Source organism: Polypterus senegalus, chromosome 18 (assembly GCF_016835505.1).
Source record: "Polypterus senegalus isolate Bchr_013 chromosome 18, ASM1683550v1, whole genome shotgun sequence".
In the NCBI taxonomy this organism is placed as follows: Eukaryota; Metazoa; Chordata; class Cladistia; order Polypteriformes; family Polypteridae; genus Polypterus; species Polypterus senegalus.
The window spans coordinates 35665886-35683936 of NC_053171.1; the positions used below are offsets into that span (position 1 = coordinate 35665886).

The 18051-nt window shown below is 37.0% G+C and overlaps 1 protein-coding gene across 1 annotated transcript in view; it reads left to right on the forward strand.

Annotated features, from left to right (window-relative positions):
- Positions 1-22: 22 nt before the first annotated feature.
- Positions 23-18051, forward strand: part of exoc5 (exocyst complex component 5) — a 46642-nt gene continuing 28613 nt past the window's right edge. The window contains exons 1-4 of the mRNA XM_039741173.1: positions 23-258; positions 4054-4148; positions 11848-11995; positions 14031-14225. Of these exons, the coding sequence (XP_039597107.1) occupies positions 232-258; positions 4054-4148; positions 11848-11995; positions 14031-14225 (465 nt within the window). The 5' untranslated portion in view covers positions 23-231. The remainder of the gene's footprint in view (positions 259-4053; positions 4149-11847; positions 11996-14030; positions 14226-18051) is intronic.

The following is an 18051-nucleotide window of genomic DNA, read 5'->3' on the forward strand; positions in this document are numbered from 1 at the left end:
GCACGCGCAACTGTCAGTAGTGGGTGTGGTCTATGGTGCTGTGCTTCCGGGCCAAACATGGCTGATTCCGAACTTGCTGGCTCCAGGCTTTTAGTGTATGTGAAGCTGTATTTAATATTAATTTGAAAATAAAATCCTGCCAGATATACGGAAAGACGACGGCTGAAGTTGAAAAGCCCGCATCATTTGTCATTGGTCGGAGTCATTCCTTCTTGGACAGACCCAACCGTTATGGCTACCACGGCACAGCTTTTCGAGGTGGGGCTCGGCAAGAGAAAAAGAAATCAAATATGAAAAGTATTAGCTTGTCATTTGTTAAAGATTGACTTGTGTACTGAGGTTAATTTGTTGCATGCATAGTTGTGTTGATACCAGTCATCTGTTATGCATTCCGTATTTATTGCCTTCCTCCCCACATAAAAACTGTCTCTTGCAGTGTATGTGGATGTAAATATCTGGAATGGTGTTTGTATATGTGAGTGTGCTCCTGATGTTCTGCAGTCCTCGTAGGCGTTGGTAATGGGAGAGGGTCACCACAAAAAAAGCTTCCTGTATGTTTGCAAAATATCAATTTAAAGTGTTTCGATGAGAAACGATCCTAAGGTAGTGGATTCAATATGCAATGCTCCAGTTTAAACGTTATCCATATTGGTTCATTAAAGTACTTATCAAGGGGTGTGATTCATGAAAAGTATAGATTCATCTGTTTCGAACGTCAAGGAAATTACATGTAACGAGGAAATTGTACTATGTATCAGAAAAGACTGATGAAGCGGACAGGGTGGAGATGTATCACTTATGAATTTAATGGATTTCAGTCCATTTTTATACAGTACTAGTATCCACTATCATCAACCACAGAGCTAAGAAGATTGCAGTCAAGTATCAAACCGACCGTATAATTATTCGACAAAAATATTTTTATTTTCATTCAGATTAAAACATAAATTGAATTTTGAGACATAAAACTAGCTGTAAAGCTTGAAAAAAATTCCTGTCAATAATAAAAATGGTAGACTGTAAATCATTGGTCTCCAACTCTGGTCCTAGAGTACTATTGTGGCTGCAGGTTTTCATTTTAACCCTTCACCTAATTAGTGACCGTTTTTTTGCAGCTAACTCTTGTTTAAATTTAATTAAGTTGCCATTTAAGACTCCTTGATTGCTTATTTCCCATAATTAGTAACCAAACAATATGACACAAAACAAGCCAACACATGACCATCAATCTGTGCCCATCATACAATTTCTGAAAATAAAGGGGAAGGCCCACAAAACGTTTTGGTGGTGTTCTTAGAAAAAAGAAAATCAGCAATTTTGGATTTTTTTTTGTGACATAATGAGAGCATCAACAAGCCAATAAATTATATAATAAGTTGAATTAACAAGAACTGTTTCTAATTATGAAATTTTTTGGAGTGAAATTAAGGCCCCAACTTAGCTGAGAATCTGTTGGCTTAATTTACATCTCGTTTCCTTTTCATTGTCATTTAATGAAAACATAAGAAATTCAGAGGACTGAATCTTATAAAAAAAAACAGTTCAATTAAAGTTTACGGAAAAGATGTTAACTAGCTGCAAAAACTGGTCACTAATTTAAAAAGGGAAAATGGAAGCCTGCAGCCATAGTAGCACTCCAAGACTGGAGCTGGGGACCCTGGTTTAAATACTGTAGATTTTTCACAAGAGAAACAACTGAAGATCTGGCATACCAGTTAAGCATATGGTCTATTTCAGAGGGTTAATCACAGCATTTACTGTTTTGAAAAACAAAATAGAAAATTTGACTTAAGCCTTTATTTAGATCTTAAAAGTTTTTCAAAATCTTGAAATAGATGCAAGTCTTCAGAGTGTCGCAGCATCAAAGTTATTCACCTAGTATACTGAACTACATATAAACTTTAACTTCAGCAAAGATATATATTGTTCCTTCAGCTTGTGATTATGTGCAATATGAATATCAAGCGCTGCCATTCCAGAAAGAGCTTTGCCAACAATGGCAGGAAGTCTGGCTTCCTAATTGTATTTTCATCAGGAGTATTTATATAAATAGAAACCGGAAGCCTGCTTGCAGATAGACATTCGCCTTGCTCTGCTACACTACTGGCAGGATCATTTTCAACGGCTGCACACAAGTACTGTAGTCATTACCTAAAAAGCAAATATAGTTTGGTGGGTACAGCCCCAGATGTTGCTATACAATCTGTCTTAGATTACTAAAACAATTCCTTAAATTTGTACAAAGCCACACTTTAAACCTCTTACAGTATGTGATTACTGGAATAGAGGTGCATGCCACGTCACTACACCTTTATACTTTGTATGCTGTCATTTGTTGCTACTTTGTTTTGTATCACATTGCATAGTGTTTTTATAGTAACTCACAACAGTTTTTCTTCATTTATGTTTGGGTAAAAATTAATTGTAATAGAATTTTGTTATCCCCTTCTTTCCAGAAAATTTGTGCATGTGATCTGTGTGTGGTTAATAGTCATCACTCTGAAAATCTTTTCATTGTCCTGTTATTTACTTAACTGCATATATTTACTTCTCCTTTTTTCAACTATTTTGGCCATTTCATTAGTACAAAGTAGTACATTGGTATTGTAATGCATTCTTTGATGGTAATTACTATCAAAAAATGCTTTAAGATGCAAATGACAGGTGCTATATAAAATTATGATTACCTTTTAGGAAAGTAGGGAGTATAGCCTCAAAGTGAAGCCAAGCAAACAAAATTGCATGCTACAAGTAAAGTTAATATTAGGAGTAGTTTTATCATTGGTAGGCATGCCTACACTTTGAATTATTTATTAGTTCTGAGTGGGTCTACTTTCTTTTTAACATTTAGTAAAATTTTTGTTATACCTATAACGAAAGAGAGAATGTTACTCACTATATTAATATAGTTAACAGCCCACAAAAATATATACTTTGTGTAATTGTCTCTATATATCAGGTGAAAGAGAATTGGATTAATGTTTCTAGTTTCAGGCATCTGTTACCTGCTGTTTTAAAACACATTTTACTCAGGATGGATGAAAGATACAAATTTAAATCAAAGCACCATAGTGATTGAAGATCAGTACCATGTAGACTTCAAAACCTGGTATATTTCCTCACAATGATATTATGAAATATTATTGAAGGGCACAGGTTTAATTAAAAAAAAATTAAAATAAGTATTTCCTAATTCTGTTTTATATCTTTTCTACTTCTTTTTCAGCATCACTTTTCTCTCATTGACATGACAAAGGTCTTGATTTGCTATTGTGCTAAATACAGACAATATATTCTCTATGCATATGTTTTATGACTTTTGTTTTAGTTTCAAATTATGTATTTGCGTACTGTATATGTTGTTTTTCATGTATGTTGCACTGTGTGATGTGTGCTGGCATTCATTTTGTAACATTCCCCAGCGTATTTGCGTCTGGACAGCTCTTATTTTGTATCAAGTGTTCTTAAAAGCTGACTCATTCTTTCTCTGTATTATGGATAAGTAATTTATAAGCCCGGTGCCACTGTGTTAATCACAATAAACAACTCTGTTAACACTGAATACTCTATTCAAATGTGGCATTATCAATCTTTTATTGTGCTTTTTCTGTCTGTCTGTCTGTCTGTCTGTCAGTCACAAGTGTATGTGCAAGTTTAACTCAAGTCCTAAACCTAAAGGTTGTCTCTTACAAGCTCGTCATTTAACACATATTTTTGGTAACCTTAGAACCCTTTATACAGTAACTCTCAAACTTCTCCAATCCAAATGGGGGTATTTGAGAGGAATGTGCAGGCAGCATCTCTGTTTGTCAGGTTTTATAGATCTTCAATGTATCTGCTAAGAATACCTTTAGTTAGCACACATTTTGTTTTTTTTTAAATTCATCAGACTCTTGCCTTTTTTTTCTTTTTACTCCAGTTCTCTGGTTAAATTGTGTGGCTTTAATCCATAGATGGCTAATTAATTACATTAAATTTTCTTTCAGTTTGAATCCAGTTTAATTACAAGAGGAAGAGGTTTGAAGTAACAAATCAATTGTATTATCATTACAGGAGCCCTTTGATGCAGATGAATATATCGAAAGACTTGCTTGGAGGACTCCAGGAGGAGGCTCTAAAGGAGGTGCGGAGGCATTTGACCCAAAAAGGTGATTTTTCCCTTTGTCAGTGGCAAGCATCCTTGGGGAGTTCTGGCTTATTTATATCTTTAATGATTGTTAATGTGTGGTGATCATGGTTCATGCTGATAATAGGTGAAAAATACATTAATTTCCAAGTTATTATTTTGCATTACTGTATTTTAAAGGTCTTTGATGGAAATGGCTGTAATGTGAAGGCTGGTGCACGTGTCAGGCAGAGACAAACTTAGTTGGTTTTAAAAATAGTTGAACACCCTGTCCTAAAGTGAAAAATTTGTTTCTCTCTACTAAACAAATTCAGAAGGCAGAACATCACTTAATTTGTTTAATTTGCCTACATAATACAGGTTTTTTTTTTTCTTTTTTAGACTCATGCCTAATTTTACATTTTTTTTCCTGAAATGTGTGGTCTTTGTTTTATGCAATGACAAATTGCTTGTTGCAGTTTCAGTATCTGGTAAGCTGATGGAGTTTCTGTCATGTTTTTGTTCCAGAGAATCTGTTATTCTGTTCAAATTCTAGGTCAGAGCTTTTTAATGGAAAATTCTGCTTTTTCTTGATGTAATGGATGTTTAAATGTTTTGGCGCAAATCAGTTAAAAGACGGGGATCTTGGGTTCAGTAAAGGGAGTAGAATTGGTATTGTTAGGGTGTCGGAGAACCATATAAAAATCTTCTCTTAATATAGCCATATATCAGAGAGTAGAGCAATGAGGCAGAAAAAAAAATCAGCCAAAAATGTAAAGAAGACTGTACATATTACTAAAGACTAAATAAATATTTTGCTGTAAAATGTATGTATTTGTTGTATGCTTGTGTATATAATCTAACTCTAGGTTAGTATTGTGTTTGTTAAAGATAAAAGCTGTGATTTTTTTTTTTTTGGCTTAAACTTTGACGTGATTATAGACACATTTGCCCAGAAAAGCAGAAATGCCATCAACGCTGAAAAAGAGACTCGACAGTAATTACTGGTATTGATATTGGATATCTAAGTTTTGTCAAGATTTTGGACAGTACTGGGAAATGTATACAATCAAAGTAAAAAGTATGTGAACCCTTTGGAATTATCTGGTTTACTGCATGAATTGGTCATAAAAAGCGATCTTATCTTCATCTAAGTCACAGGTACTGATATACACAATGAGCTTAAGCTAATGACACACAAAAAATTATACTCTCATGTCTTTATTTTACAAACATATTCAACGTTCACAGTAGTAGTGGAAGAAGTAAGTGAACCTTGGGATTTAATAACCGGTTGACCCTCCTTTGGCAGCAATGACCTCAACCAGGTGCTTCCTGTAACTGCAGATCAGACCTGCACATCGTGCGGGGGGAATTTTACCCCATCCCTCCCTGCAGAACTGCCTTAACTCTTCCATATTCTTTGGTTGTCTTCTGTGTATGGATCTCTTCAAGTCACTCCACAGCATCTCAATAGGATTGAGATCTGGGCTCTGACTGGGCCACTCCAAAAGGCAGAGTTTGTTCTTTTGAAGCCATTGTGCTGTAGATTTGCTGCAATGTTTGGTGTCATTGTCCTGTTGCATCACCCAGCCTCTTCTGAGCTTAAGTTGATGGACAGACACCCTCACATTATCCTGGAGAATTTGTTGATAAACTTGTGAATTCATTTTCCCTTCAATGATGGCAACCTGTCCAGGCCCTGATGCAGCAAAACAGGCCCAAATCATGATGTTCCCTCCACCATACTTTACTGTAAGGATGATGTTTTGATGTTGATGTGCAGTGCCCTTTTTACGCCAAATGAAGTTCTGCTTGTTCCTTCCAAGTAGTTCAATTTTGGTTTCATCACTTCACAGAACATTTTCCCAGTACCGTTGTGGAGTGTCCAAGTGCTCTTTGGCAAACTTCATGCATTCAGCAATGTTCTTTTTTGATAGCAGTGTCTTCCTTCTTGGTGTCCTGCCATGGACTCCTTTCTTGTTCAATGTTTTGCGTATAGTTGACTCATGAACAGAGATGTTAGCCAGTTCTAATGACTTCTTCAAGTCCTTTGCTGTCACTCTAGGGTTCTTCTTTACCTCATTGCTGACTTTGCGTTGTGCTCTTGGGGTCATCTTGGCTGGGCATCCACTTCTAGGCAGAGTAACCACAATACTAAATTGTCTCCATTTATAGACAACTTGACTAACAGTAGACTGATGAATATATATAGTCTTTGAGATGACTTTGTAACCCTTTCCAGCCTTATGTAGATGAACAATTCTCGATCGTAGCTCTTCAGACAGCTCTTTTGTGTGAGGCATGATTCCCATCTGGATATGCTTCTTGTCAAAAGCTCAGACTCAAACTTTATAGTGTTTTTATCAATCAAAGTAATTCTAGGCCACACCTCTGAACTTGTTTCATTAAATGGACTGCAGGTGTGCTAAATTCTGACTGCTATGAGCTTTTAAAAAAGTCATTAGCATAGGGCTCACTTACTTTTTCCAACCTTCAGTTTCACAGTTTGAATGATTTATTCAATATGGTCAAAAATTCTCTGAAAGTCTGTGTATCTTTAGTTATAGGAGACTGTGTTTGTTCATTATTGTAACTGACATGAAGATACAACCATGTTTTATATGGGAATTAGACATAAATATAGATAATTTCCAGGGGTTCACGTACACTTTACTTTGACAGTAAAAGGAAAATTGCACTTATATATTGAAGAGCGTTTGAAAATGGGATTATGTGGTGTGATAACATTATAGGCAGACAATAATGTAATGGTACAGACTCATGCATCAACTGAGCATTACAGTCAGTAGCAGTCCATATTCAAGTCAGCAGCTTCAGTGCCAGCAGCAGGGGAGTCTATAAAAAGAGTGAACCTGCTGCCCTTGTACATTTACCATTCTAGTGTGGCCATAGCAAGTGGTTCATCTAAGGATAGCGATCTCCCTAAAAGAGCAATGAATTGAACAAGAATTCATTGGGCCAGTGCTGGCAAACACTGTGCAGCACTATAATACAAGGGTAAATCAAAACGTAAAGGTAATTTAAAAATGATGCGGTAACTGTAACACATATAAGTTGATGCAATACAGCATCATTGTGATGGCTAATAGACGACGAGGCTCAGTCTGGTTGACCATCAACATCAGGCACACAAATCCACATTGACATGGTGAATGTCTTCATCAGAGACAGACAGATTATCCACAGTTGGATAAACTGCTGATAACCAGCATAGGAGAGAGTTTCCCCCAACCCACAATTACAGCAGCCCAGGTAAGCAGAGAGCTGAGGAGACTATGTGCCAGTAAAGCAGCGGATCCAGATGGAGTATCGCCACGACTGCTGAAGGCCTGTGCATTGGAGCTGGGGAGTCCTCTACAGTGCATCTTCAGCCTGAGCCTGGAACAGGGGAGAGTCCCGAGGCTTTGGAAAACATCTTGCATCACCCCAGTCCCAAAGGTTTAACGTCCTAGTGAGCTGAACGACTTCTGGCCTGTCGCTGTGACGTCACCTGTGATGAAGACCATGGAGAGGCTGCTGCTTCACCACCTGAGGCCACAGGTCTGCCATGCCCTCGACCCTATGCAGTTCGCATTCCAGGAGAAGGTGGGAGCGGAGGATGCCATCATCTATATGCTACACCGATCCCTCTCCCACTTGGACAGAGGCAGTGATGCTGTAAGAATTATGTTTCTGGACTTCTCTAGCGCCTTCAACACCACCCAACCTCTGCTTCTTAGGGACAAGCTGACAGAGATGGGAGTAGATTCATATCTGGTAGCATGGATCGTGGACTATCTTAAAGACAGACCTCAGTATGTGCGTCTCGGGAACTGCAGGTCTGACATTGTGGTCAGCAAAACAGGAGCGCCGCAGGGGACTGTACTTTCTCCGGTCCTGTTTAGCCTATATACATCTGACTTCCAATGCAACTCGGAGTTCTGCCACGTGCAGAAGTTTGCAGACGACACTGCTATCCTGGGCAGGAGGAGGAGTATAGGAAACTAATCAAAGACTTTGTTAAATGGTGTGACTCAAACCACCTACAACTGAACGCCAGCAAAACCAATAAGCTGGTGGTGGATTTTAGGAGGCCCAGGCCCCTCATGAACCCCGTGATCATCAGAGGTGACTGTGTACAGAGGGTGCAGACCTATAAATACCTGGGAGAGCAGCTGGATGATGATAAATTGGACTGCACTGCCAATACTGATGCTCTGTGTAAGAAAGGACAGAGATGTCTATACTTCTTTAGAAGGTTGGTGTCTTTCAACATCTGCAATAAGATGCTGCAGATGTTCTATCAGATAGTTGTGGTGAGCGCCCTCTTCTACGTGGTGGTGTGCTGGGGAGGCAGCATAAAGCAGAGGGATGCCTCACCCCTGGACAAACTAGTAAGGAAGGCAGGCTCTATTGTAGACATGGAGCTGGACAGTTTGACATCCATGGCAGAGCGACGGGCACTGAGCAAGCTTCTGTCAATAATGGAAAATCCACTGAACAGGATCATCTCTAGACAGAGGAGCAGCTTCAGCGACAGACTGCTGTCACTGTCCTGCTCCACTGACAGACTGAGGAGAGCACACTATGCGACTCTTCAGTTCCACCCGGAGGGGTAAACGTTAATATTATACAAAATTATTGTCAGTCTGTTATACCTTCATTGTTATCACTCTTTAATTTAATATTGTTCTTTATCAGTATGCTGCTGCTGCTGCTGGAGTATGTGAATTTCCCCTTGGGATTAATAAAGTATCTATATAATGACTTGGGGTACTGTAACACTTGTGCAGGATGGGTACCTAAATAGCTTACTGATCTGTACAAGCCAACATCCTTTGGTGAATTTCAGCAGGTTTCACTTCCTCTACCTAAAGAAATTTCAATATGGCCAATTATTCAGCAATGGTATAATCTTACAGCAGAGCATCCATGTTCTTTTGACCTTTACTTCAACTAGACTAGCGGCAGAGTCCTGCACAGTGTGTGTTCGAACTACCCATAAGCCACTACTGCAAAAAATGTATTATTTTAATAGACAAAAGTATTGTAAACCTGCTTCATTCTTTTTGCACGGACTAGCTCTCAGCTTATCAATTACACTTTTTTTTTTGTCATTCATCTTCCAAAATGTTTTACAGTTTACATAATCGTGGAGAGCTGTGAGCTAAGATAAAGTAAAATATTTCAGAAAGAATATGTGTTTCTGTCATTGGGAAGCAACACATTTTTATAGACTTTCTTTTTGTCACATTTATTGCATTTGCATATTGTCTTGAAATTCTCTGTATAAACACACCACCATTATAAAAAGATGCACACATTTGATACATCACTAGGAAGCTAGACAGTTTAACGTTTAAACATTACTAACCTTTGGTGTTTTAAATATAAATGACTTTCTTGTCTGAATTATAAAATGAAAAAAGATATAAATCATGACCAGTTGAATTTTTTTTTTGAGAACGGCTACAGGGCAATTTTAATGTATGCTACTTAATTCTGTTTTGTTATTTTTGTACAACATGCAGCACCTTAAAAGGTAACACAATCTTGGGGAGAGATGATTGCACTGACTTTAAAATGTTATTTGTATTATTCAAAAGTCCTTTAGCCATTGGCATTCATCTGACCATTTAAAATACAATCCTGCCAATCTTGACTCCTGTTTTGTATCAGTGTTCTCTGAATGGATGTGGAGGAAATCGCATCAAAAAAACCTAAGTCATATAATAGCTATCCTTTCAGTACTGACTTAGCATTTTGTAAAGCATGAGCATCAGTAGAACAGAACATGCAGGAATCCATGTAAAATGTCTTATATTCATCACTACGTTACAACGCATGTACAAGGAAAACATTTCTTTAAGGAGTATTTGAATATAAATGTGATACGTCTGTGTAATGTAATCTGCACAAATATGAGATCAGATTTGGTAGCATAAACGCAGCATATATCACAAAGAGATTTTTTTTTTTTTTTTTTAATTCTTGGAATTGCATTCAACATAGAAATTCAATTTTTTGTGGGTGGGAGCCAAAGTGCATATAAAACTGTCATGAACCCAGGACTCTGATCTTTAGAACAGCAGTGCTTACCTATGCAGCACAGTGCTGCCCAGTGAGAATTGTGTTATTTGGTAATAATTATGTTTGTAGAGTGATTTTTTAAAATTTATTAATTTTTACCTTTAAAAATATTTAGAACAATCTTTTTGGTACTCAAACTGCTACATGAGTAAATTTCAAAGCGTTAATTATGTCTGTACATTGAGGTGTAGCCATATAGTGCATTTTATTTGAATGTGTGTTTTTGTTTTGTTTTTTTCTTTTAATTTTCCAATGTAAATGGGCATTTTGTGTTAATTATATTTGATAAGGTCTTCAGTAATCATTACAATGTATTTTGTGAAATTAATTAGTTACATTATTTATTTTTCCAGTCTGTAAACAATAAAGTGGGAAGAAAGGCCAACATTCTGTTTTAAAATAATAAAGGCAAACATTTCTATGGATGTATTTATGGAACTATTCCTGAAATAAGTGGTAAACACTGGTATATATCAATGTTTGACATAAACTGCTCAAAAAATTAAAGGAACACTTTGAAAACACATCAGATCTCATTGGGAAAAACAAATCCTGCTGGATAGCTCTACTGATATGGGCTGGGTAATGTGTTAGGAATGAAAGGATGCCACATTGTTTGATGGAAATGAAAATTATCACCCTACAGATGCCTGAATTCAAAGACACCCTGAAAATCAAAGTGAAAAAATGATGCGTCAGGCTAGTCCATTTTGCTGAAATTTCATTGCAGCAACTGAAAACCGTACTTGGGAGTGTGTATGGCCCCCACATGCTTGTATGCATGCCTGACAATGTTGGGGCATGCTCCTAATGAGACGACGGATGGTGTCCTGGGGGATCTCCTCCCAGATCCGTACCAGGGCATCACTGAGCTCCTGGACAGTCTGAGGTGCAACTTGGCGGTGTCGGATGGACTGAAACATAATGTCCCAGAGGTGTTCTATTGGATTTTGGTCAGGCGAGCGTGGGGGCCAGTGAATGGTATCAATTCCTTCATCCTCCAGGAACTGCCTGCATACTCTCGCCACGTGAGGCTGGGCATTGTCTTGCACCAGGAGGATCCCAGGATCCACTGCACCAGCATAGGGTCTGACAGTGGCTCCAAGGATTTCATCCCGATATCTAATGGCAGTCAAAGTGCCATTGTCTAGCCTGTATAGGTCTGTGCGTCCCTCCATGGATATGCCTCCACAGACCATCACCGACCCACCATCAAACCAGTCATGCTGAACGATATTACCCGGCAGCATAACATTCTCCACTGCTCCTCTAGACCCTTTTACATCTGTAACAACCCCCTCTGCTACTTAACTGACCACATCAATATCCCAGAAGTTTCATTGACTTGATGCTATACTCTGATTAAAAAGTGTTTCTTTAATTCTTTTGAGCAGTATATGTTTATGAAGTATTTGGGTTGACCATTGTGCCAGTTTTTAAATTTTAGGAAATACTGTATATGAATAACCTGCTGTAGTGCAAAGTAAAAGGTACAATAGTTTTCTTCTAGTTGAGAAAAACTACTATAGTACACCAGTCAAAGTGTTTAAAAATAGATCGAATGTGTTTCACCACTCTTAAAGTAACCATTAGGTTTTCTACTTTTAACTTTTTTTTCACTGCCATTTTTATACTGTTGGCACATACAGGCTACTTGAAGAATTTAAAAACCATATAGAAGAGCTAAAGTTTCTGGATGAGAGAATTCAGAGGAGAGTAGAAAAGCTAGAACAGCAGTGCCAAAAAGAAGCGAAGGAGTTTGCCCGAAAAGTACAGGATTTACAAAAAAGCAACCAGGTAATATTTTGAAATTCATTTAATTTTGAAGTTCATTTCAAACTTAATCGCCTTCTTTTTGCTTCTGGCATTTTGGCAATGTTTGCAGTGGTAACAAACCCCTTTTCCCACCACCCTGTACAATAGTTTCCAGGTATTCCTGGGAACTGTGCAGGCACAACCACACCAGTCAACTCAGAATATGTCAGGAGGACCATATCTTTTATCTCTATGTAGGTCATGCCTGGTACACAATTGTGAAAGTGTTGGCAACCTAACTCCATACTTAAATTGAGTTAGCTGTCTCCTCTGCACTCAGAAGCAAAGTTCTACTTTGAAGTTTATCCAGTGAGCGGTTTACCCAAACACAGTCAGTAAAATCATCAACCCCATGCACAAAGTTTCTTTGCATCAACTTTTCCACATAATTTCATTGTTTTAGTCAGTACCCAGAGTTTGTGGCCATTGTTGAGAATATGACTGTTGACCAATATTCAGTAACCATCTTTTTATATTTCAGATAATGAGAAATAGAATCTCCTACCTTTTATGTACTGTCATAGAAGTTAAAAAAAAATTAGACAGTCTTAAATTAGATTAACTATTTGTGAGGTGTCGGTCATGCGACATTGTAAAAGGACAAAATAAGATGACATTCTAAAACACAAGTGAGAAGTTGCATATATATAATAAAACAATTGTAAATGTGGTGATTTTATTGGTCAGGTCCTGAAACATAAAACAAAGTTGCTGTCATGTGTTTTTGTGGAAAGACTTGCCCTACAGTAGCCACATATAACATTTGATTCTCTCAAATACCTTCTCTTCAGCTGTGATGGAAGGGCATCTGAGTTTGCTCATCTATTGCAAATACAGTTCAGTCAGCAGGGTAAACTGAAAAGCCCCCTTAAGTCATCGATTGAAACTTATAATCTGTCATAAATATTTAGATCTGGGCAAGATTTATCAGACACTGCCAAGTCCTGTGCAAGCCTTTAACACTGACAACATTTGAGGCAGACAAGCCTCTTGACAATGCCAAGTTACAGTACTAGGAAGAGGGATTATTGCAGACTTGTTTTAAAATGATAAAGATACTATTTAGCCTTTCCTATTTTACATTTGCCCCACAATGTTTTATTAATTGCAATTTGTAAGCCTTATTTTTGGCATTTGGTACAATAGTCAGTGGACCAAAAATATATTTTGAACCATCTTTCTTGTATTTCAGTAATTAATGTATTTAATTATTTAAATAACCAAAAATAGATATACAGTATTTAACTTTAATAAATGATCCTTAATTACATTTTTTTGTTATTATTTGTATGCAGGCTCGATTGCCATTTATTCTAAAATTTCTAGATATCAATATTTGTGTAATGCTACATTAAGGGTCACTGTGTTCTATAAAGTAATAAAAATATGTATTTATCGGTAAAGGCTGTAAGTTTTGCTTTGTGGAGAGTGTTTGAGCTGTAAAATTAATTGAAAGAAGAATTGAATTTAATTTGTGTACAAATTGGCTCCTTAAAAAAAAAATAACGGGGTGTGTGTTTCTCTGATTTGAGTTGACTGGTAATCTCTCTTATTTGAGAAGTCAGAAGAAATGTGGCTTCCATTTTCTTCTAAAGAATGCTGCAGTTTTGTGTAAGAAGGTAATTAACAGGAAATGCACCCTAATTGCCTGCTGGATGTACTTGCAAGCATACTTATTATAAATAGGTGAGAATATGCCTTTTAGCTGAAACTCCTCCAAAGTGGACATATCTGTTGTACAGGGGAAGAGATAGACGATATCTTTTAGTTACACATTGCGGAGGTAACTAAGTAAATAATGAATATAATTGTAATGACAGTTCATTTTTTTAAACCAGCACAACTTATAACTGAGCGTTTTTTTTTGTTTTTGTTTTTTTAACAATGCTATCACACTTGTAACAAGTAGAAAAAAATATATAATTTTTTTTTATTTAGATAATGAAGTTAAACTCTTGCCTCTGTCACTGTTGAGTTTGCATCTTAAATGCAAGGCTTTATTTATCTTTTTATACAGGTGGCTTTTCAGCATTTTCAAGAGCTTGATGATCACATAAGTTATGTGGCTACAAAGGTGTGCCACCTAGGGGACCAGCTAGAGGGAGTGAACACGCCAAGACAGCGGGCTGTGGAAGCTCAGCGGCTCATGACATATTTCAATGAGTTCTTGGATGGTGAGCTACGCAGTGATGTTTTTAACAACCCAGACAAGGTAAATCAAAGTTCCTGTACACCTACACTTTACATTTTAATTCCTATATTGTTTTTCACTCTAAAGCTATGCCTCATTCAGTATTCTCACCCAAAGAGATATTTATTTAGTCACGGTCTTTGAACCATTTTTTTTTCTGTTTCTGAACCTGTTTAGGGTTGTTTGTCCTACCGTATAAGTATCTTTTGTCTTTTCCTCTGTCAAGCAGACAACAAGCCAACAATCCTCGCAGTTCCAAAGAGATTTAGTAAACTTATGAAATAATAGGGATGGAATATTGTGTCTCAATGTTCTACATAGTTAATTCATTAATTCATCAATTTAGAGATGTCTGAATGGTATTTTCTGCAGTATACAGGCAGAGATTTCCTCTTACTTTAGTTAAGTCATGTCATTGCCTTTGTGGAGTTTGAACTTTTATCTATGGCTGTGTGGTATTTTGGCCAGCATAGTGGAACAGTAGTTAGTGCTGATGCAACTTGGCAATGCCATTGTATTTATGGAATCTACACTCTTTCCTCTTGTCTTGCGGGATTTCATTCCGCATCCTAAAGGTGTGCAGTTTGAGTTAACAGGGTTCTTTAAATAGACCCTGTATGAATGGCTCTGACTATGTATGTGCTGTTCCCTGTGTATGATTGGTTTCTGCTTTACACCAAATGCTCCTGGGGTAGGCTCCAGTGTTCCAGAACCTAATGTTGTGTTGTAACAATTGAGTGATTAAATGTATGGTAAGGATTTCTAACTGCAGATTTGTTTTTTTAGTTCCTGAACCTTTCTGTGTAATTCTCTTCTTGTGTCAGAATCTGAGAAATAAGTTATAATTTAGCCGTTGGCTCAAGAATGAGGTAATCTGGGTTTTCATATTTCCTTTGTTCACCAACACTTTTTCACATGTAATTATTTGATTTGGTTGAGATGAAATTGAGATGTACCTGCTACATCACAATAGTATTACAATGATTTATTTATATCTCATTTACCAAGTACTACCTCAGTTTTCCCTTTTAGCCTATATTAGAAATTTAGGCTTATATAATGAACCACAAGGATTTATAGTGTGCTTGCTGAATGTACCATAAGGTTCTTGCTGAGGATGACACAGCAGTGCTGTTTCTACAGGCTGGTAGAAATGAGCTACTTGCTTACAATTTAAAGTGTTCAGAATTTTACTTATTTAATAAAAATGAACCAGCTCATTTTTCATCTGCTGCCTGAAGCAGTTCCCCCGAAGCAAATTAGAGTGATATAGATGATTTGAGGCAGGTGTGGTAGCCCTGCATGAAAAAGATTTTTTTTACAAATCCTTACAAAGGTGAGCACTATGCCAACAGCAAGGAGCAAGCACTTTAAAATCCTGACTCAAGGGTAGGCTGCTATATCGCTTACTTACATGGGATTTAGCTAATCTCAGCTAGAGGACAAACATTCAGGGGGAAAAAAAAAAAACCCTACCAAATCGGAAGCATGTCGCTGCCATGTGATTGAGCAAGAGCGTTAGCCTGACGTATGCTGCTGCAAATGAGAAAACACAAAGCGTGACTTGGGTTCTTGAGAAATGTGACTGCCTTTAAAACCATTCATTATTGTGAGCAAAAAAAATGTAATTTACTCTTTCTGTTCTATAGCAACAGCGTAAATCTGAACGTTTTCAGAGGTTACTCACCTTTTGTTTTGTACGCTTCACATTAAATGTCACAATTTTTGTCTTCTCATCTTTATGTGGCTTTATTTTATTTTCGTTCAGTTTGATATTCGTAAATTTCAACTTTGTATTTATGTGTTTTCCACATGATAGTTCAGTGGCAATACACCGAAATACAGTATAGTTAACCCAAGGTGACACAAAGAAGGCATCCTGTGTGTATGAATGCCAGATCTTGGTACTGATTAAATCTTTTAATGATAGCTTTTATTGTGATACAGAGTAAGCTTTGTGAATTAAGATATTGGCATTGAATCCTGGACCCTGCTGTTTTTAGCATATTTGGCACATTTTTTAAATTTATAGACCACAGTTACTCAGGTAACCTAGTAGTGATTGTGTTGAAGCTGTATAAGACCTATTCAAGGCTATGTGTAGAATTATGTCTGCAGTTATTTTCCACATATTAGGAGAATGGCATACAGTCGCAGCACTACAAGAAAGTCCAAAGAGCAACTTTTATTTTTAAGACTGCAGGGTATAAGGTATGAGGAAAGATTAACAAGTTGAATCATTTTAGTCTCCTCCCTGCAAGAAACAGAGTGGAAACATTGAGGCAATAATTAAAGTTGATTGCCCTGTTACATTAAATTCATTTCTTCATCAAGTACATTTGGTCACTTTTCAAAGCTAGTTAAGTTTAAACTCGCACAAAATGTTAAAAACGTTTTCTTTGCCTAGAGAACTATAGATACTTGGAAGTGTTTCCTTGAAGAGTACTTGAAAGTAGTACCTTGGAGACCTTTTAAATTTTACATTGTTCTTATATGCTTCAGTATATACTTCTTAGGCTTATGGCAAGAATCATTATCCTGATGAAAAAGCTAATTCACATATTGGTTCACAGCTATTGGGAATTAATTTGTCTGATGTACAAATACGTTCAGATAACTCGTATTTAAAGATTACTCTTATAGTGTCAGGGCTCTTAATGTGTGCCATGAAAACATGCAGCACAGTAACAACTTGCATTGTCACTGGGTAGTTCTAAAACATTTGTTTTTGATAATCTGTATCGTCATGTGTTTAGAGGATATGTTTTACAACTATACAACATTAAAAAGATAACACAGCATGGCCTAATAAAAATAGTAGTAGGTTTTAGCCTGGCGGTAGCATTCTAGACAACATTGTCACATGACTAAATAGTTTATAGCAGTTAAAACAAACATACAGAATTTTGCTCTCCCAGCCTTCCATCGGTTATATGACTCAGAACCTTTGAAGTCCCAAACAAGTCAAGGTAGCATTATTTTCTGAAACCAAGCATCCTTTTATAATAAGTCAAAGTCTCATTTGTTTCTATAACTCTTTATCACTGTGGACTGATAGAATAGCTCCAGATGGCTGGCCTTAAACCCATTTTACTTATAGACAACCTAGCAGCATTGTTTAAAGTATGTTTGTCATGGCACAGCTTTAAGTAAACATATAATTAATAAAATACCATGCCATTCTGGGTACACTTGGGAGTAATAAGATAGGTTTCTTTAAATTTTAATGTAAGGTGGTTTTCATGCCAAGCATACTGTATGTAGTTTCACTGCTTTGGTCTCTGGTCCGCATTTTATCTCTCTCTCTTTTTTTTTTTTTTTTGTTAAACTGGGAGGCTTTGCTTTAAGTCCTTTGGTGATTACCATAATTAGAAAACTTTAAAGTGACTTGCGTTTGCTGATAGTACAGCTGTACAAAGCACCTAGCATTGAGTGTCCTTTATGGTTTCATGCTGGGCACAGCTGCAGTCCAGATGTTTTTTTTTTTCTTCAAAAACTTAAGGCAGTTAGATTTTTGTGCTGCATTTTTTTAATTTGAAGTACTTACTGTTGTGTAGGTGGGGGGTTGGATTCATTCTCTTCAGAGATGTAAATGAGAATGGCTGGCCTGCAGGGAAGTTCTATTGGAAGTTAGAGAGTGGTTGCTGGACCGGAATATCTTTTGTTTCGCAGGAGTTATCAAACCTGCAGCAAAAGATGAGTGGGAAAAAAAACTTTTTGTTTTAGCTATTGTAGTACCAAATGCATGGGGTTTGGCTAAGGCTGTATGCTTGGTAGGAGTAATTGTTCAGAAACTTTAAAAAGAGCAAGTCAACTACATAATTGAAATTTTTACTCCATGCAACAA